The following is a 22,105-nucleotide window of genomic DNA, read 5'->3' as shown; positions in this document are numbered from 1 at the left end:
ATATCATGTGCTTTCTGAATTGCTTCCAAAAATTGCAGCCATTGCTGTTCTACTGTCATCCCTACCAGTTTTCTTTTCCAAGAAGTTCCAGCCAACTCCCCTCTCATGCCTCTGTACTCACTGTAATACTGATTACATGTAACTTCAGCTTCTCCTCAAATCTCATGGTGAATTTGATCATATTATGATCACTCCTCCCCCCCCACCCCCAAGGGTTCTTTTACCTTAAGTTTGCTAATCAATTCTAATTCAGTGCACAATACTCAATCCAGAATAGCTGATCCTCTTGTGGGCTCAACCAGAAGCTGTTTTAAAAAGCCATCTTGTGGGCATTCTAGAAATTCCTCCTGGAATCCAGCACAAAGCTGATTTTCCCAATCTACCTGCGTATTGAGATACCCCATGACTTGTAATATTGCCTTTGGCATGTATTTTCTATCCCCATTGTAATTTGTAGATGCCATCCTTACCACTGTTTGGGGGTCTGTATACAACTCCCATCACGGTCTTTTTACCCTTGCAGCTCCTTAGCCCTATCCACAATGATTCAACACCTTCCAACCATATGTTACCTCTTTCTAATGATTTGATTTCTTTTTTTTTAAACCAATGCCACTCCTCTGTCTTCTTGTCTGTCCTTTTGATACAATGTGTATCCTTGGACATTAAGCTCCCAGCTATAATCTTCTTTCTAACATGATTCAGTGATGCCTACAATATCATACATGCCAATCTTGTGCTGCAAGTTCATCTACCTTATTCCATATACTGCGCTCATTCAAATATAATACCTTCAACCCTGTATTCACCCTTTTCAATTTTGTCTGCCTTTTACATCACAACTCTTCCTGATGACTGAAATTTTGCCTAATCAACAGCCTCTCCTCACTACACATTGCCTGTTTGTAAACCAGCTACCTCACCTTCAGCAGTATTATCCACCTTTCCTACAATACTCTTGCATTGAAATATGCACAGCTCAGGACACTAGTCACACTATGCTCAACCTTTTGATTCCCAACTCTGTCTGCGGTCTTACGAACATCTGCCTCCACAACCTCTCCACTAACTGCTCCAGAACTCTGGTTCTCATCCCTTGCAACTCGAGTTTAAACCCCACCAAACAGCATCAACAAACCTTCCCACTAGGATATTTATCCTCCTCCAGTTCAGGTACAAACTGTCCCTTCTGCACAGGTCCCATCTTCCCTGGAAGAGAGTCCAATGGTCCAAAAATCTTATGCCCTCCCTCGTATACCAACTCTTTGGTCACATATTAAACTGTATAATCTTGCCAGTTCTGGCCTCACTATCACATGGCACCAGTAAAAATCCTGAGATCACAACCCTGGAGGCCCTGCCCTTTAACTTAGCACCTAACTCCCTGGAACTCTGTGCAGAACCTCATCATTTGTCCTACCTATGTCACTGGACAATGATTTATGGTTGTTCATCCTCCTACGATATGTTTCATAAGCAACCTCTCAGAGTACTTCATCACAGTGGATGTAAATGCCACTGGACAATAGGCATTGAGAAAGGTTTACTACTTTGTTTTGGACAGCATTTGATTGATGCCTTCTTCAACCAGTTGGGTACACCAAAATGCCAAAGCAGAGGATGAAGTGCCTGTAACCACTCTAGCCAGTTCATTAGCACAGGTCTTCAGTTATGGTTACTACATTTGCTGATGACACGAAGGTACGAAAAGTATACAAAGAGGCCAACAAAGGTTGATTAAATAAGTTAAGTGGATAAACTTGAAACAAATGGAGTACAAGGTGGGAAAAATGTAAAATTGCCCAATTTGGCAGAAAGAAACAAAAATATCAAAATGATGAGAGTTTACAGAGCTGTGAGATATAGACGGATCTGGACGGCATGAAGGATTATTTTCAACAAGTTAATAAGTAATTAGTATTTGTTGCATAAGGAAATGAGTAAAAAGTAGGAATGTTAGCAGCATAGGACATTAACATAGTACTCAAAATATGGTGTAATTAATGTTCCTAGTTTAAAATCCTTAATGAATTAGAAGCAGCTCAAAGAAGGGGCCATCTTGCTTAAGAAAGAACAAGTATCTTTTCTCCCCCCTCCAAATGTCTTAGACTTTAGGGTACTATTTTTCAAAGGGTGATAGAATTAGAGTCTGAAGTATTCTTAAGGTAGTTAGACTCTTGACAGGCAGAGAGTTGAAAAGTTAGTGGGATGGGCATGAATGGAGCATTGAAATTACAATACCAACTATGGGTAATGTTTGCCAAGCTCATTGGTTAAATAAGCCTATTCCTTAACAGTATGCCCATAAGAGTAAATGTCTGAGGGTGAAAGATTTAGTAGATGTCATAATTACCCAATCATTTATATTTTTCCAAAACAGAAGTTTTTCCAAACAAATAAGGCCTGCTTAAAAACTGAAGGTGCAATCTACGTGTACTATATACCTCAGTGTTTGACACACACATGGAAATAGATCAAAATTTTTAAACCAGAAAGGTAGACAAGGCAAGTTAGCATTTCTACCTAGGTCATCTTCAACCCAAGTAACTTCATTCAGAACAGAAAAAGGAATTATTCAGAGGTCAAGAAATGCATCACTAATGTGATCATTTACTCATACAAGCTATAGTTTGATTCACAGCTACCAATTAATGGTGAGAAGTATCTATTCCTACTCCAACCAAATGTAACTAGTGGGAAGTAGTACCAGTAGGAAATCTATATAATCGCAGACTGAATAATAGAGAAGAAATAATAGTAAATTGCCACAGCTTGAAGGCTAATGAAGAGTTGTAAGAGAATTTTGGTTACCATCCAGTACATTGACTATTCTGGTATATTATAAACCTCAATACTAAATTGCTAAACAGCCATGATAGTTGTTTTTCAAAAGAATCTTGCAAATCAAATGAAAACCACACCTTTCTGCAACCCAGGGCGATTTAAGGAAAATGTTAAATTCACTTGGATTACAAATAGAAGCCTGCTACTAAAAAAGGGTCTATTAATTTAAGTGAAATAGTCTGTACAATCAAAACTAAATCACTGGTGCTTGAATTTTGATCTATTTATAACATATGAAAATAAATGAGGAAGTCAAAAATGCATTCCTCATCACTGATTACTCTTAAAGAGGTGATGCTGAGGTGACCCTGAACCACTCTGTACAATGAAAACATGCCAGTAAGTGTTATTCCAGGAGCTTGCCCAGTCACAATGAAAAAAAACTCAAATCATAATGGTCTGATTTAGATGAAAACTTGGCACTGGTTGTGCTTCTATGTATTTGCCATCTTTACTTTTTCTAATTAAAAGAATTCACTAATTGGGAAATGGCCAATTTTTTTTTTGAAAAGTTGCTGCATTTGTAAATAATGGGCAATGCAATGCATCCCTAATAATGGAGAGAATGAATAGTTAAAGTGGTAGATGGGGCACTAATAATATTGCCTGAAATGGTATCAAACTAAGCATTATTAGAATCAAATTGCAGAGAGTATTACAAACGCACCTCTCCCATTTCGTGCACATCTGCTCTCACCCCACCCTCCCGCCACCCCACTAGGGATAGGGTTCCCCTTGTCCTCACCTACCACCCCACCAGCCTCCAGGTCCAACATATAAATCTCTGTAACTTCCACCCACTTCCAACGGGATCCCACCATCAAGCACATCTTTCCCTCCCCCTCCCACTTTCTGCTTTCCGCAGGGATCGTTCCCTACGCAACTCCCTTGTCCATTTGTTTCCCCCCACCCCACCCCTTCCCACCGATCTCCCTCCCAGCACTTATCCTTGTAAGCGGAACAAGTGCTACACCTGCCCTTACACTTCCTCCCTCACCACCATTAAGGCAGTCCTGACAGTCCCAGACAGTCCTTCCAGGTGAGGCGACACTTCACCTGTGAGTCGGCTGGTGTGATATACTGCATCCAATACGGCCTTCTATATATTGGTGAGACCCAACGCAGGATGGGAGAATGTTTTGCTGAACACCTACGCTCTGTCCGCCAGAGAAAGCAGGATCTCCCAGTGGCCACACATTTTAATCCCACGTCCCATTCCCATTCTAATATGTCCATCCACGGCCTCCTCTACTGTCAAGATGAAGCCACACTCAGGTTGGAGGAACAATACCTTATATTCCACCTAAGTAGCCTCCAACCTGATGGCATGAACATTGATTTCTCTAAATTCTGCTAATGCCCCACCTCCCCTTCTTACCCCATCCCTTATTTATTTTCTTCTTTTGCCCCCTCTCTGCCCCTCTCACAATAACTCCTTGCCTGCTCTCCATCTTCCTCTAGTGCTCCCCTCCCCCTTTTTTCTCCCCAGACCTCCCGCCCCATGATCCTCTCTCTTCTCCAGCTCTGTATCCCTTTTGCCAATCAACTTTCCAGCTCTTAGCTCCATCCCTCCCCCTCCTGTCTTCTCCTATCATTTCGGATCTCCTCCTCCCTCTCCCACTTTCAAATCTCTTACTATCTCTTCTTTCAGTTAGTCCTGACGAAGGGTCTCAGCCCGCAACATCAACTGTACTTCTTCCTATAGATGCTGCCTGGCCTGCTGCATTCCACCGGCATTTAGTGTGTGTTGCTTGGATTTCCATCATCTGCAGATTTCCCCGTGTTAGAGTATTTCACTACATAGGTGCCTTCTATCTTGCAGATAAAAGGGTTCTGGACAGTAAGGAAATTAGTCACTTCCTGCATAACAGAGTCAAGTCCTGCGTTTGCAACATAATATTGATGCAGCTGATTGTTAAATTCATTGACGGAGATCACCAGGATGATGACAATTATAAATATTAAAGAGGTGATTGAGATTATCATTGCTTGCTGTGTGCATTAAGTTTTGCTCCACACATCAGGTCAGGCCTGAAATATTGTTCAGTTCCAGCTTCAGTCCTTGTAGAACTAAAGATAGAACCAAATATTAATCAACAGAAAACTGACAGAGGAAAGTTTAGATGAGGCAACTGAAGAGTGGGCCCAAAGCAGCTCATACAGCAATTTGGCCATTACGATTCGCCTTCAGCAATAATCTTTCCTTCCACCCACCATGAAAAAAACAGCTAATTGAAAAAATTCACCAATCCCCACAATTTAGTTTTATTAGTCCTCCTTGGCAGCTCATCCAGTAAACCCTGCCTTGAAAGGCAGTAATACTTCGCTTTTTCTTATCCCTATTTGTATAAAGGTGATTATGACATCTGGAGCCAAATTCCTCTGACAAAACACAAACTAATTTGGCAAACCATGTTCAGAAAAACCAGTTAATTCAAAATTAATTGAATTACATAAACATTTGCAAATGTGTACAACATGTAAAGAGATGAAAAGCAACAATACAGGAACCACGATAAACTTTTTAGTAAATTATATTAGCTGTAATAAAGAATCTTGGCTGGTAGCCATCTTAAATGATTATTACTGGGCAACAATAATTTAAGAGAGAACAAGAAGAATGTAATGATTTTACCTAGATGCAAATAGTAACATTACAATTTACTTAAACCTGATATATTCTTTAACTATCCTTTCATTCATGCAATGAGCTCTTTAATTATCAGGTATTTATTTATGAGCTTGAGTATTAGGTTAATACAACATTTCTAACTATAAATCATTTTAAGTTGCACCAATAAAAAAGATGCAATCGAGATGCCTACCCTCAAATTATTTGAAATGACAATAGTAATTACTTACAATAAAGGAAATAAAAATCCTGGAAGTGCTAAGGTTAGCCGTGCGGTCCATTCTTCCGGAAAACACCACAAGTACACAAATATAAAGGCTATGATGTACAGAGTGGATGAATAGAGTACCAGTCTTCCAACCCAGATCTTTTGAAGTCTTTGATTCTTTTCCCTGAATTCTTCCAATGCATTTATATCCTACAAATATAATTAAGTTAATTCAGTTTATTGAATTCAGCATAATATGCACCAAAATATTTGTTCCACATGACTGGATCAAAGTGAACATACAAAGAGGTATTAATTGACATTTTAGTTGATGCCAAGTACTATTACATTTGAGCAGTCCCACCACTCCTTGTCAAATGTATTCAAATTTTCCTTAAAGATTAGTGATTTTCCCAATGCACACCTAAAAATTCTTACAACACATGATATTCTAATTTTTCAAAAATTATTTTAATCAGATCAAAACTTGCAAGAGGGAAAACAGGAAATTCAGAGAGGTGGGAGGAGGGTGCAAGTTGAAAAGAAACATGGAATGCACTTTAAAAATAAAATTATACAGCATCAGTCTAAGACACCTGAGGCCATCAGCTGTGGAGCAAATAAAATTAAACATGCCCAAGGGTACAAAATCAGAGGATCAGATATCTAGGTAGCTTGCAAAGCTGGAAGTAATTGTGAGTTTGAGACAAAAACATGAACATAGAATGTGTCAACACAAAAGATGAAGAACTTAAAACTGATGAGCTGTCCAAACATAGATTGGCATGCACAGGCACGATTGTTAAATGAGCCTCTTTGTAAGCCCCAATCCAAGCTGCAAAGGTTTGAATAAACACGATTTTATACAGGGTAGAAGATGTGCATTTGGCCAGATGAGCTTTCTAATAGGCTATTCTCAACCTAAAGATATGGATGATGGCTTCAGCAGAACACAAGTTGCCAGTAATTAACTGTGACATTAGTGGAAGTAGTCTCTTCATGAAGCAAACATGCAAGTAAAACAATCGACAAAACAAAAACACAAGCAGTCCAACTTAGCTTTATATGATTTCCTGGAATGGGAGTGAAGGCCAGGGAGTTATATTTCTGACAAGGACCAAAGATAATAACTTCAGTCTTCCTATAGTTAGTTTTAATAAATATCTACTTACTCAACACAAGCAGATAACCAACATGACAAATGTGAGACATTAAACTAAGTGATCCAGAGTGACAGCAGTGAGATAGAAGTGGGATCAGTGTACATGTGAAACCTGAAGCATCGCTGGAAGATGCTGCTGAAGGTTAGCATGCTTTTAAGCAAAAAGAAACCAAAAGTAAATCCTTGGGAGAGTTCAAAGTAGTAGCACATAATAGAAGTGGTAACTTCTGCTTCCAGTGGTGCCAAAGCTGGCTGCCACAGTTTTAGGTGCTCCCATTCTGTTTCAGTTAAATGTGTTTTCAGTCAGAAAAAAAGGATCTTTCACTCGTGAAATGCTCTTGAATATATGAGATTCAGTGCCTTCAGATTTATTTCCTGTGTTTATCTGTGATACAGTGCATTTACCACTACAGCTTCTTCTGACTGAGAGCAATGATGCTGGCTGGAAAATGTGCATCTTTAGGGGGTATAGAGGTAAATGAGTAGGAGCTCTGGTACACTGGAGATGCAGAGGCTTCTATACGGCTGTCCCGGCAATCTGCCTTTCAAATGTCCGCTCTCTTGCAAATAAGATGGACAAGCTAGTGTTACTTATCAGGACGAACAAGGATTATGCCCATATTTCTGCCTTTTGTTTTGTTGAAGGGTGGCTTAACTTGGACATAGCAACTTTGTTCAAATGCCAAGACATAACAGCTATTTGGAGCAGATCATAATAGTGCACTATGTGGCAAGTCACATGGTGATGGCTTTTGCATGTTTACGAATAACAGATAGTTATTAAAGAATGTCCCTCATTCTTTGTTTCCTCTGCTGACTTAAAGGCTCTTTTCATTGACTGTAAACCATTCTATCACCCAGGGAATTTCACTCTTAATTCTGTATGAGACTTACATTTCCCCCTCACGCAAATGCTCAATCTACAATGGTTGTTGGCTAATAACATTTATGATTTGGAAAATAAATTTCCCAATACTGTCATCTTCATTTTGGGGGATTTTAAACATTGTGATATGAAACATGGTCTGCACAAATACCACCAGATGATTAGCTGCCCCACACATGAAGACAGAACTTTGGACCACTTCTATACCAACATTAAAGGCGAATTCTACATTTTCCCCAGGCACCCCTTGGCAACTCTGACCATGCCATGATCAAGCTTATTCCCAGATATAAACAAAAAGTGGAACAGTCCAAACCATCCAGGACCATCAAGTGGCGATGGAGTCCCGAGGCTGTTGGAAGGCTCAGAGACTTCTTAGACCATTGGAAGGCCATGGAAGGTTGGTGTGAGGATGTGTCTTTCTAAAGTTATCTTTGAGGTACAACAACAACAAAAAGCTGTGGTTCACCAAAGAGCTGAGAACACTCGGATCGCAAAAGACCATGCCTATAGGTCTGGAAACAAAGGAACATAGCTCTGCAAAATGACAGTTTAATAAAGCTCTGAAAGCAGCAAGTCACTTATAAGGATAGCTAGACAGACACTTCAACAACAATAGCCGGGCAGTCTGGAGTTCCCTGCAGAGTCTTACCAACTTCTACAAAAGTACTTCCAAGTCTCCCCCTCCCCTACCTTGGCCAATCAGCTCCATCAGTTTTATTGCTGGCTTGATAAGGGCAATCAACATCCATCTCCTCTGACCATCTCTGACCCTGAAAAACTGAGCCCCTACCCTCTTCCCTTTAACAACCAATCCAGTGTCACACCATCTCCTCCACCTTCAACCCAGCCTTTCTTCATCCTCCTCCCCTCCATCTCACCCCATACTTTGTCAATCAAGACATTTGCCAACTATTTGGAAAACAGAACATTAGGAAAGCTACAGGTCCTGATGGTGTCTCACTTGGTACTCTAAAGCACTGTATGAATCAGCTAGTACCCCTCTTCACTGAGATAATTAGCACCTCCGTGCAATTATGCAGGATTCCAGACTACTTTAAAGTTGCTACAATCGTTCCAGTTCCCAACAAAGGCAAGATCACTCCTTTAATGATTATAAGCCAGTTGCTTTGTCTTCATAATTACAAAAATCTTTGAATGTCTGATGTTGGCCTACCTTAAGTTCATTATCGATCCTCTTCCAGTACAGTTTGTTTATAGAGCAAATCACTCAGTTGAGGATGCAGTTAACTTGCACCTTCATTACATTCTTTAACTTTTGTTCTGGAGTTGCTCCATAGCAAGCTAACCCAGCTAGCTGTACCCTACAGTATCTGTCAGTAGAATACGAACTTCCAAACAGAAAGGAAGCATTATGTAAGGCTAGGCTCCTACTTGTCCAATCCAATGTCTATAACCTCAGGTTCTTCCAGGGTTGTGTTCTTTCACCCCTCCTGTTCTCACTTTATATAAATGACTGTACCTCCAAAGACAAATCCATTAAAATGCTGAAGTTTGCAGATGACATGGCTGCAGCTGGTCTCATCTCTAATAATGATGTGACCTGCTATTAAACAGAGGTAAACCATCTTACAGCATGGTGTGCTCGTAACAAATTGGAGCTGAATGCAATCAAGACGGTGGAAATGAGGACTGATTTCTACTGACAACCCCGTACCTGCCCCCTATTGGAAATTAGTGGTCAGGCTCTGTCTGTTGTCAAGTCAATCAAATTCCTGGGGACTACCATCACAATGAAGTGGGACAAACATGTTACGCTCATCACTAGGAAAGCCCAGCCAGTTTAGGAAACTTAATGTTAGTGTGTATCCTGAGGAATTTTACTCTGTCATTATTGAGACTGTTGTGATCTCCTCTTTCACTGCTTGGTTTCCTGCCACTTCCTCCAAGCTGCAGTGAGTAGTGGAGAAGATCATTGGCTGTCAGCTACCAACATTAAAAGAGCTGCTCATCACCACAGTGATGAAAAGAGCTGGAAAAAAAATTAAAGCTCACTTCACCCACCCCAGCAGTCATCTATTCACCAAACTGCCATCAGGGAGACGCGACAAGTCCACCACCATCAGGACTACACATCAGCTCCAAGGCTTCTTTCCTGTAACTCCCAGCTTCTAAACAAACCTCACTTAGATGTAATACTCTAACTGTCCCTGCACAACATCTGTTAGGTGTTCTGTCCTGCTCTCTTTATTCTGTTGATTATTGAGTGTTCATGTGTTCACATTTATTTAAGCTTGATTATTGATGTTTGTGCATGTAACCATTCTGCTAGTTGTTGATTGCTCAAGGCTGTTTGCACTACTGCCTTGTAAATTGTTAGTTGCTGTTGTGTTAAATGTTATGGTTTTGTCCTGTGTTTTACGCTTGGCACCAAACCACAATCATATACTGGTAATAAGGTGATACTGAATGAGAAACCAATCCAGGCAATTCCTACACTATGCTTTGTTAAATAAAAATAGAACAGGGGAAAGTCGCAGCAATCAGGCCTCTGGTATGGAGTCTTGATTCTGGTTCAGAAGGGAAAGAGAGGAGTGAAGAGGAGAAGAGTGGTGATGATAGGGAGTTCAACAGTTAGGGGGACAGAAGATTCTCTGGACATGAAAGACTCCCAAATGGTATGTTGCCTCACAGACAGAAGGGTTAAGGATGTCTCAGATCAAGTCCATATTGATACCAACAACATAACTAGGAAAAGGGATGAGATCCTGAAGAACAAAAATAGAGAGCTTGGTAGGAAGCTAAAAGAAAAAGGACCTCAAGGATAGTAATCTCTGGATTTCTGCCTGTGCCATATGCCAGTGAAGACAAGAGGAGGATGGTAGAGCAGATGAATGTGTAACTGAAGAATTGATGTAGGGAGCAGGGTTTCAGATTTGTGGATCATTGGAATGTCTTCTGGAGAAGATATGACCTGTAAAAAGGAGCTGGCTATACCTAAACTCGAGGATAAAGGTCCTTGTTAAGAGGAACTTTGTTAGAGTTGCTGGGAAGGGTTTAAAACTAGACTGGCTGGAGATGAGATAAGTCAGAGGATGAAGCAGTTGATGTAAAGGCTAATGCAGCGTGTGGAGACACTATGAAGGATAAGCAGTGAACGTAGCATTAATACAGTCAGTTGGATGGTTAAAATGCGAAAAGTATTAACAAGGGTGATGAACTTAAGAACATGGACTATAATGTTGCGACCATTATTGAGATTTGGCTGTCACATAGGCAGGAACGGCTGTTGGATGTTTCAGGGTTTAGATGTCTCAAAAGGGACAAAGAAGGGTGGGAAAAGATTGTGGGGGGTAATGCTAATCAGGGATGATATAGCTGCAGAGAGAACATCATGGATGTATTGTCTACCAAGTCATTGTGGGTGGATGGTGTCAGAAATAGGAAGGGAATAATCACTCTTTTTAGGAGTATTCCACAGACATCACAATAGCAACAGATACACTGAGGAGCACATTAGTAGGCAGACTTTGGATTAAGGAAAATCCCAAGGAATTCTACAGATAAGTGAAGAACAGGATACTGACTAGAGTAAGAACAGAATCAAGCAGAGATAAAAAAAAAAAGGAAACGTGCCTGGAGTCAGACATAGAGGAGGTCCTTAATGAATACTTTTGCTTCAGTATTCACCAGTAAGAGGGACCTTGATGAATGTGAGACTGGAAATTGTGGAAAACTTTAGTACAAGTCCCTGGGGTCAGGTAGGATATACCTCAGATTAGTACAGGAAGTGAGGGAAGTGATTATTGCACCTTTGATAATGATCTTTATGTCCTCACAGGAGTGTTACCAAAAGATTGGAGAATGTCATATGCTATTCCTTTGTTCAAGAAAGGTAATGGGGATAATCCTGAGAATTACAGAGAGTCTTACATCAGTGGTGGGCAAATTATTGGACAGAGTTCTTAAATACAGGATTTATAAGCATTTGGAGAAGTATAGTCTGACTAGGGATAGTAGCATGGCTTTGAGAGTGGCAGGTCATGCTTATGAGCCTGATTGACTTCAAGGAAGTGACATAACAAATTAATAATGTAGAGCAGTGGGATGTAGGGTATATGCATTTTAGTAAGGCCTTTAACAAGGTTCCCCTTGGTAGGCTCATTTAAAAAGTCAGGAGGCATAGGATCCAGAGAAACTTAGCTGCTTGCATTCATAATTGGCTTGCCAATAAAAGTGGAGAGCTCTGTTTAGACCACACTAGAAACACTATGTTCATTTCTGGTCACTTCATTATAGGAAGGATGTGGAGGCTTTAGAGAATGCGCAGAAGAGATTTACCAGGATGTTGACTCATATAATAAAAATATAACCATATAACAATTACAGCACATTAAAAGGCCATCTTGGCCCTTCTGGTCGGTGCCAAACTCTGCTCTCAGCTAGTCCCACCGACCTGCACTCAGCCCATAACCCTCCATTCCTTTCCTGTCCATATATCTATCCAATTTAACTTTAAATGACAACATCAAACCTGCCTCAACCACTTCTGCTGAAAGCTCGTTCTACACAGCTACCACTCTGAGTAAAGAAGTTCCCCTCATATTACCCTTAAACTTTTGCCCTTTAACTCTCAACTCATGTCCTCTTGTTTGAATCTCCCCCACTCTCAATGGAAAAAGCCTATCCACGTCAACTCTATCTATCCCCCTCATAATTTTAAATGCCTCTATCAAGTCTCCCCTCAACCTTCTACGCTCCAAAGAATAAAAACCCAACTTGTTCAACCTTTCTCTGTAACTTAGGAGATGAAACCCAGGCAACATTCTAGTAAATCTCCTCTGTACTCTCTCTATTTTGTTGACAGGTAGTAGGGATAGTCCGGGTAATTATAGACCAGTGAGCCTTACGTCTGTGGTGGGAAAGCTGTTGGAAAAGATTCTTAGAGAAAGGATCTCTGGGCATTTAGAGAACCATGATCTGATCAGGGACAGTCAGTATGGCTTTGTGAAGGGCAGATCATGTCTAACAAGCCTGATAGAATTCTTTGAGGTGACCAGGCATATAGATGAGGGTAGTGCAGTGGATGTGATCTATATGGATTTTAGTAAGGCATTTGACAAGGTTCCACACGGTAGGCTTATTCAGAAAGTCAGAAGGCATGGGATCCAGGGAAGTTTGGCCAGGTGGATTCAGAATTGACTTGCCTGCAGAAAGCAGAGGGTCATGGTGGAGGGAGTACATTCAGATTGGAGGATTGTGACTAGTGGTGTCCCACAAGGATCTGTTCTGGGACCTCTACTTTTCGTGATTTTTATTAACGACCTGGATGTGGGGGTAGAAGGGTGGGTTGGCAAGTTTGCAGACGACACAAAGGTTGGTGGTGTTGTAGATAGTGTAGAGGATTGTCAAAGATTGCAGAGAGACATTGATAGGATGCAGAAGTGGGCTGAGAAGTGGCAGATGGAGTTCAACCCAGAGAAGTGTGAGGTGGTACACTTTGGAAGGACAAACTCCAAGGCAGAGTACAAAGTAAATGGCAGGATACTTGGTAGTGTGGAGGAACAAAGGGATCTGGGGGTACATGTCCACAGATCCCTGAAAGTTGCCTCACAGGTGGATAGGGTAGTTAAGAAAACTTATGGGGTGTTAGCTTTCATAAATCGAGGGATAGAGTTTAAGAGTCGCGAAGTAATGATGCAGCTCTATAAAACTCTGGTTAGGCCACACCTGCAGTACTGTGTCCAGTGCTGGTCGCCTCACCATATGAAGGATGTGGAAGCATTGGAAAGGGTACAGAGGAGATTTACCAGGATGCTGCCTGTTTAGAGAGTATGCATTATAATCAGAGATTAAGGGAGCTAGGGCTTTACTCTTTGGAGAGAAGGAGGATGAGAGGAGACATGACAGAGGTGTACAAGATAATAAGAGGAATAGATAAGAGTGGATAGGCAGCGCCTCTTCCCCAGGGCACCACTGCTCAATACAAGAGGACATGGCTTTAAGGTAAGGGGTGGGAAGTTCAAGGGGGATATTAGAGGAAGGTTTTTTACTCAGAGAGTGGTTGGTGCGTGGAATGCACTGCCTGAGTCAGTGGTGGAGGCAGATACACTAGTGAAGTTTAAGAGACTACTAGACAGGTATATGGAGGAATTTAAGTTGGGGGCTTATATGGGAGGCAGGGTTTGAGGATTGGCACAACATTGTGGGCTGAAGGGCCTGTACTGTGCTGTACTATTCTATGTTCTATGTTTGTTCCTATAATTCAGTGACCAGACTCGATTAGAGAACATGTCTTATGAGGAAAGATTGAGCAAGCTAGGGTTCACCTCCTAGGGAGCAAAGGAAGATGAAGAAGTGACTTGATAGAGGTTTACATGGTGATAGGAGGCAAAGATAGAGTGGTCAGCCAGCACCTTTTTGCAAGAGTAACAATGACTCATCTGAGAAGCCATTAATTTTAAGGTGATTGGAGGAAACTATGGGGGTATGTCGAAGATAGTTTTTCTTAAAATAGATAGAGAGTCTCAAGTGCATGGAATACACTAGCAGTGTGAGAAATAGAGGCAGATACATTAGGAACATTTAAGAGACTTAGATGGGCTCATGGATGAAAGAAATATGGAGGAGTATATGAGAGACAATAGACAATAGGTGCAGGAGTAGGCCATTCGGCCCTTCGAGCCAGCACCGCCATTCACTGTGATCATGGCTGATCATCCACTGTCAGTATCCAGTTCCTGCCTTATCCCCATAACCTTTGATTCCGCTATCTTTAAGAGCTCTATCCATCTCTTTTTTGAAAGCATCCAGAGACTTGGCCTCCACAGCCATATTCCATATATCCACCACTCTCTGGGTGGAAAAAGTTTTTCCTCAACTCCGTTCTAAATGGCCTACCCCTAATTCTTAAACTGTGGCCTCTGGTTCTGGACTCACCCATCAGCGGGAACATGCTTCCTGCCTGCAGCGTGTCCAATCCCTTAATAATCTTATATGTTTCATTAAGATCCCCTCTCAGCCTTCTAAATTCTAGAGTATACAAGCCCAGTCACTCCAATCTTTCAACATATGACAGTCCCGTCATCCCATGAATTAACCTTGTGAACCTACACTGCACTCCCTCAATAGCAAGAATGTCCTTCCTCAAATTTGCAGACCAAAACTGTACACAGTACTCCAGGTGTGGTCTCACCAGGGCCCTGTACAGCTGCAGAAGGATCTCTTTGCTCTTACACTCAATTCCACTTGTTATGAAGGCCAGCATGCCATTAGCATTTTTCACTACTGCTGTACTTGCATACTTGCTTTCAGTGACTGATGTACAAGAACACCGAGATCTCATGAGGGAAGAGAGGGGTTAGATTGATCTTAGAGTAGATTAAGAGATCGGCACATGTTTTAATAAATGTAAGTGCACTTAACTAGACAGAACAGACAATGAAGACAGGCATGATAAAAAGGATGAAAATAAAAAAGACTGATACCACAACTGTGAATGCAGCATTCTTAAATTAGGGAGAATAGAAGCACTATCACAATCTAAAATGGAGATGCATCAGAAGTTAATCAACTCTAAAAAGAAATTTGTATAAAGGAACTATTTTCTGTTCCAATGCATTTCAAATTCAGTGAATTGTTCTGCATTCCTTCAGTACACATTGCTCTTTCATCTGCAAAAGGATCATTACAAATAGTTTTTAGAAAACTGCAAATTCAGTGTTGCAATTGCATTCTGCTGACTGTGTTCTTCCTGGTTTCATCACTTTCAGCCTTTCATATTATAGTAACATGCAATCCATACATGCTTATTTTCTTCTTAATGCTCTTTCACTCATCTTTATTCACTCCTCCTCCTCAGCCCATATCAAAATTCTCACCTGCTTTCATCAATTATTAGCAAAGTTGCAAGGACATAAATCAGCAGTTCAAAAACTTTTGAGTACAGAAGCTAGGTGGTGACCAGTTGGCCTTGAAGGTAAGAATGCAGAATGAGACATTGGAGAAAAAAAGGGTTTGTCTCAGATACCTGAACCTTCATGGAAATTTAAAAAAAACAACAGGAAGGAAGGAAGAATACAATTAAAGACAGCTGTATAATCTCAATTATAGTGGTAATCGAGGTCAGAAGCTTCCTGCACTTGTGTGGAAGCAAGAGAAACTGGTTCCTGATAGTGAAGAAAAGAAAAGATTTTATTTTTTTCCATTCTGAGAACACCCAAGAGTAGTGAGCAGCCTTGCCAGATTGGACAGAGACTTGATATGGACCAGCCAGATCTGATGATGAATGACTGAAGTATGGTGTATTGTTTAAACTGATATCTACCCTCAGTGGGCTTTAAATCCCTCCTTGGTTTTTGCCCTTCCTCTTCACTTCTCCATTTTGGAAAAAAAAGACTCAAGGCTGCAACTTCAAACCACAGAAGACCATCTCCAACATTCCTTACTTTTGACAGTTCTTGAAAATATCACCACCCAAATCCATTATTGCCACCTATGCAGTCACATTTCTGCCCCAACCACCCCGCTAAAAAGAACCCATAGTTAAGAACAAATTACTTCCTCTAAACATGTTGTACGTCTATGGTTCATCATTCTTGATCTCTCACTGACCTTTGACAATTAATCATACTATTATCCTCCTTTGTCTAGCTGAATGGGGCCACCTTTGCCTGGCTCCATCTTTTACTACCAACATTTTTCAAAAACTTTCCTTCAATTATTCGCTTTCCACATACTGTCAACCTGAATCCCAAAAGAGATATTAATCCTTATTACCATTCACAAATGAACTTCCTGAAAATATTGCATCAAGGTTCTAATCATAGAGCTAGAAGAGGAAATTTAATTTCAGTGGCATCTATTAACCCTTTAACTACTTTTATTCCAATTATTTTCCAATTTCCATTTCTGCTGAGCTTAAATAATGCACTGAGTTCTCATCAAAAATGTTTTCTTTCCTAGCCACAATCCATATTGTTTTCAACCCTGTGGTCTTAGGTCCCAAGCTGAACAGCCACTTCAAAGTCGTCCATGCCACTGCCTCTTGGTGTCAGTATACTTATTCATGTAAACTTCACCCATGCTTTGGCTCTATGACTAGCGAATTAATTCTTCCTGGCCACCTCTCATTTTCCATTCTTCATGAACCCAAGCTCATGTACTTGTTTATTCCAAATAACACCAAATTCTGCTTAACCATTATTCTTATCTCCAGGAATATACTCATGTCAAAATGGTTGTTGTGATGCCTCTGGTGTAGTAGTGTAGTGGGTAGTGTTCGTCACTCTCACTTTCAGCCTCCACTTCTGGCTTATGAAAAGGAGAGATGAATGTGCAAGTCCCTCCCTGCCAGTACATAGCCTCTCCAACAGCAAGCCTCATGTAGTACCTCTTTGCAGCAACACACGAAAACAGGACTTTTGGACTCAGGCTTAATCACAGAGGATGGGGAGGAGGTCTGGCCCCTGCACACGTAGCACCAAGCTGGACAAGCCTTGGTGCTCTTGAACCAGATTCCCAGCTATGGGTAAATAGTCTCACTGTCTTGTGTGCAGCCTTGGGAGAGATGGTAAAGGGAGTAAACCTAGACTGCAAATTCAGAGGGGAGCCATAAGACCATAAGGCAAAGGAGCAGGTCGGCCATTTGGCCTATCGAGTCTGCTCCGCCATTTTATCATGAGCTGATCCATTCTCCCATTTAGTCCCACTCCCCCGCCTTCTCACCATAACCTTTCATGCCCTGGCTACTCAGATACCTATCAATCTCTGCCTTAAATACACCCAATTACTTGGCCTCCACTGCTGCCCGTGGCAACAAATTCCATAGATTCACCACCCTCTGACTAAAAAAATTTCTTCGCATTTCTGTTCTGAATGGGTGCCCTACAATCCTTAAGTCATGCCCTCTCGTACTAGACTCCCCCATCATGGGAAACAACTTTGCCACATCCACTCTGTCCATGCCTTTCAACATTCGAAATGTTTTTATGAGGTCTCCCCTCATTCTTCTAAACTCCAAGGAATACAGTCCAAGAGCGGACAAACGTTCCTCACATGTTAACCCTCTCATTCCCGGAATCATTCTAGTGAATCTTCTCTGTACCCTCTCCAACATCAGCACATCCTTTCTTAAATAAGGAGACCAAAACTGCCCACGGTACCCCAAGTGAGGTCTCACCAGCGCCTTACAGAGCCTCAACATCACATCCCTGCTCCTATTCTCTATTCCTCTAGAAATGAATGCCAACATTGCATTCGCCTTCTTCACCACCGACTCAACCTGGAGGTATCCTGTACAAAGACTCCCAAGACCCGTTGCATCTCTGAACTTGGAATTCTTTCCCCATTTAAATAATAGTCTGCCCGTTTATTTCTTCTGCCAAAGTGCACAACTATACACTTTCCAACATTGTATTTCATTTGCCATTTCTTTGCCCATTCTTCCAATCTATCCAAGTCTCTCTGCAGACTCTCCGTTTCCTCAGCACTACTGGCCCCTCCACCTATCTTCGTATCGTCAGCAAACTTAGCCACAAAGCCATCTATTCCATAATCCAAATCATTGATGTACAATGTAAAAAGAAGCAGCCCCAAAATGGACCCCTGTGGAACACCACTGGTAACCGGCAGCCAACCAGAATAGGATCCCTTTATTCCCACTCTGTTTCCTGCCAATCAGCCAACGCTCTATCCACATAACTTTCCCATAATTCCATGGGCTCTTATCTTGTTAAGTAGCCTCATGTGTGGCACTTTGTCAAAGGCCTTCTGAAAATCCAAATATACAACATCCACTGCATCTCCCTTGTCTAGCCTACTTGTAATTTCCTCAAAAAATTGTAATGGGTTTGTCAGGCAGAATTTTCCTTTAAGGAATCCATGCTGAGTTCTACCTATCTTGTCATATGCCTCCAGGTACTCTCTAACCTCATCCTTGACAATCGACCCCAACAACTTCCCAACCACCGATGTCAAGCTAACAGGTCTATAATTTCCTTTTTGCTTCCTTGCCCCCTAAGGCAACTGCATGTCATTGAACATCCTTCCGGCAGCTCCTGCAGCCAAGCTGGTGCCAAACATATTGCTTCATAAGCTTTCCTTTGGACCACACTGGTGAGGCCGAGAGGGGATCTTGGCAACTGGGCATCTCAGAATCTTCATATCTTCCCCCAAGACTTGTGATAATGATCATCACCCATTGTCCTTCTAGACAGATGGATGCCAACTGTTCCCCTTTCACCAAGGTCTTCACTGTAAAGTTTCTATCCTTGCTTTCAATTTGCCCGTTCTTCCTGCTCACCAGCAAACAAAAACCAGCTTGACTCACCAGACGTTACTAAATATCCTATAATCACCAAACCAAACACAATATTATTTTCTGTCAGCCCCACTTAGTACTAATCACAAACTCAGATAAACACATAAACAAGACATTTAGATCAACTGGTTACTGCTATATACCTTTTTAAAAATCCTAACAATTCTGACACATGGGCTTTCCTTCTATCCTCCCTGAGCAACTGCATTTCAGGTGTAGCTACATTCAGAGTTCTTCATAATCACTTAGGGTTTCCTCCCAGAATCTGCGTATGCTCCACCTCAGATTATAAATAGATGAGGCTGAAGCTATTTTTATACCTGTTAAATTGCATCCTCTGCTATCATAATAAACATCAGCTGTCGTTGCAACCTCACTTCATTGGCACTAACAAAGCAAATGCAAATTCTGGCAAGCTAAATGATAAAGCTTCAAGCTTATTTTCAGCATTCTGTTTGCAGTCTGACTACTCTATGTTTTTGTTTAAATTGTGTTCAAGAGCACTGATGTCTCATTAATTGATAAGACAGGTCCAAACAATAGGACACTGTACAGTAATAAAACTTGAAAGCTTATTCTTATTTGCATATACACAAAATCTTATTTGTCTTGCCTTCTGCACAGAAACAGTACTTACTTTGGTGAAAACCCAATAGTTACAAGCTTCTCTCCCAATCACTTACAAAAGAATAGTTTAAGTAAAACAGTGTTTTCTGCTGAAATCAAACATCATCTCCAAACTCAAAAAAACTGGAAATGTCAAGCAATATTCTCTGGTATATTTTGGTGGCTGGTTGAAGAGGGCCCATTGAACTGAGTTAGCCTAATCCCAAACTACAAGTGACATCTTATTTGTGAACTTTGTTATATTTCACGGTCTGACTTGCTTCTCTATTCAAGTAGTCTGCTTGAAGCCATTTCAAAGCCAACCATATAGGTGGATCAGCAGTCACATTTAGGCTAGACTGCACAAAGATAGTAAATCACCTCCCCAGAAGAAATCAGTGAACCAAATTTTGTTTTGTTGTTGTTGACAATCTACTATTTTTGTAGACTTCATTACTTAATTTTGTTTAAATACCAAATTAGTGACAGACTGCAAATTGTTGGTTGCAATTTGAATTTCAGGATCTGGATTGTTTGTCACTTAGCAGCCACTACATGACAACTTTTTCACATTTACACCATTTATATATTTGAATGAAAAATGAAAAAAAGGGAAGACGGTACCTTGTCAATTTTTTCCAATATTTCTACAGTGGAAGGCTTTGCCTGAATTAAAGATAAAAAGAAATGTAAAAAATACAAAAGTACATGTTCATATAATAGCTTTCACAAGATAAATATTCTAGTTCAACACTATAAAAGTTTGTTTCTTTTACACTAGGTGGGACCACTCACCAGCTGGCTTGGGTATAACAGCAAATCACCCAATGATCAAGATACAATCATTTTGTGATGGAATAGAATAAAAAATGTACATAGATATTATCTAAGTATTATTAATACATAATGATAATACAAACTTAATAAAGCCAATAGTAGACAACACAAGTGATAAGTTTATAACCATATCTTTCCATGGTAACAAGTTGACACAACTAAAAAACAGCAAGTATTATTTATGAATATTAATTCTTGACGTCAGACCTAGATTTCACTTTGATTAACACTATGTTTACCATTCACAAGGACAGAAAGGGGAAAAATGAACATAGATGGCACAATAAAAGCTCTAGTGAAAAGCTTATAAAACTAAAATCCAAGATGGAGCTGCCATCAAAAAGACTGATGTATTTCCCTGAGAACACCTGCATGGATTTATTTTGTATTCAGGATATTAAAGACTGATAATCCAGCATTCAATTATTCAGAAACCCTTACAATTCCCTAAGACTATTTGACACAAAATCTGAATTAACACACACTCGTGCCTTCTCCCCGTCACCTTTGATGTCCTTACTAATTACAACTTATCAACCTCTGCTTTAAATATACGCAATGACTTAATCTCCACAGTTGTCTGTAGCAATGAATTCCACAGATGCCCATTCGTCTAGAATGCGACCCAGGGGTTCAGAATACAACAGAAGTATGCAGCCAGAGTCAGGGATTTAGGAGTGTGACCGCGACAGTGGTCCAGACCACAGGCCGGTCTTGCGACTCAAGCTTAGAATCTGGAAAGCAGGTAGGTTTGCAGCCTAAGTGAGAGTGAGAGTGCTTGCACATTTTCCTGCTCCTCTTAAACACACTGTGCACCAGAAAATGTATTATATGATGTAACACAAAAAAAGAAAATTCTGGGTATTAATTAGCAGTAAATCAAATAGTCTGGAAAATGAGAAAGTTAGGCACCAAATTTCAAGTGCTGGATTGTTTTTCTGTCATACAGTTAAAATAATGCCATTCTGCCATATTTGTCAATGCCAACCAGAGGACCTTCCCTGCTAGTCCCAGGTGCCCACGTTTGGTCCATAAACCTCTCAGCCCCTTCTCTCTATGGAACTGTAAAATGCCTTTCATCATCATCAGGTGCCATGCCCAGTTTGAGCTTTGACTGCCATGGCCCACACACTCCTGTTTCAGGTCAAGTGGATCAATTCATTGGTATTCATTTCCAATTCTCTGGCTGCTGTCTCCATCATCATTTGTCTTTGTCTTCCTCTTGCTTTCTTCCCTTCAATCTTTCCCATAATTACCGTGCATTCTAACTCCTCTTTCCTAATCCCATGTCCAATGAAGTTACATTGCCTTTTCATGATCTCATACATTTCTCTATTTGTGCTTGCTCTGTTCATGACATCCTCATTAGATATTTGTTTCGTCCATGATATTCTTTGCATCCTCCTCAAAAACCACATCTCTGCAGCTACAATTCATTTCCTCATGTTACTAGATATTGTCCAACATTCTGAGCCATATAGCATAACTGGATAAACATAACATTTCAGTACTCTGAGGTGGGTTGTCATACCTAGTTTAGCATTGGTCAGTATACTCTTCATTCTCGCAAAGGTGTCTTTTGCCATCCCTATTCTTCTTTTGATGTCCAAGTCGCACCTGCCATCTGACGTCACCCAGCTTCCTAAGCA

General features: G+C 40.8%; 1 protein-coding gene across 4 annotated transcripts in view; it reads right to left on the bottom strand.

Annotated features, from left to right (window-relative positions):
* Positions 1-22,105, bottom strand: part of LOC140199555 (endoplasmic reticulum junction formation protein lunapark-like) — a 90,498-nt gene that overhangs the window by 42,691 nt on the left and 25,702 nt on the right. For all 4 annotated transcript variants that reach the window (XM_072261817.1, XM_072261821.1, XM_072261820.1 and 1 more), the window contains exons 4-5: positions 20,244-20,285; positions 5,707-5,894 (exon numbers count right to left, since the gene is read on the bottom strand). In XM_072261817.1, the coding sequence (XP_072117918.1) occupies positions 5,707-5,894; positions 20,244-20,285 (230 nt within the window). The remainder of the gene's footprint in view (positions 1-5,706; positions 5,895-20,243; positions 20,286-22,105) is intronic.

This window comes from Mobula birostris, chromosome 6 (assembly GCF_030028105.1).
Source record: "Mobula birostris isolate sMobBir1 chromosome 6, sMobBir1.hap1, whole genome shotgun sequence".
Classification (NCBI taxonomy): domain Eukaryota; kingdom Metazoa; phylum Chordata; class Chondrichthyes; order Myliobatiformes; family Myliobatidae; genus Mobula; species Mobula birostris.
The sequence above is the reverse complement of the archived record's forward strand: the minus strand, read 5'-3'. Positions and strand labels throughout refer to the sequence as shown.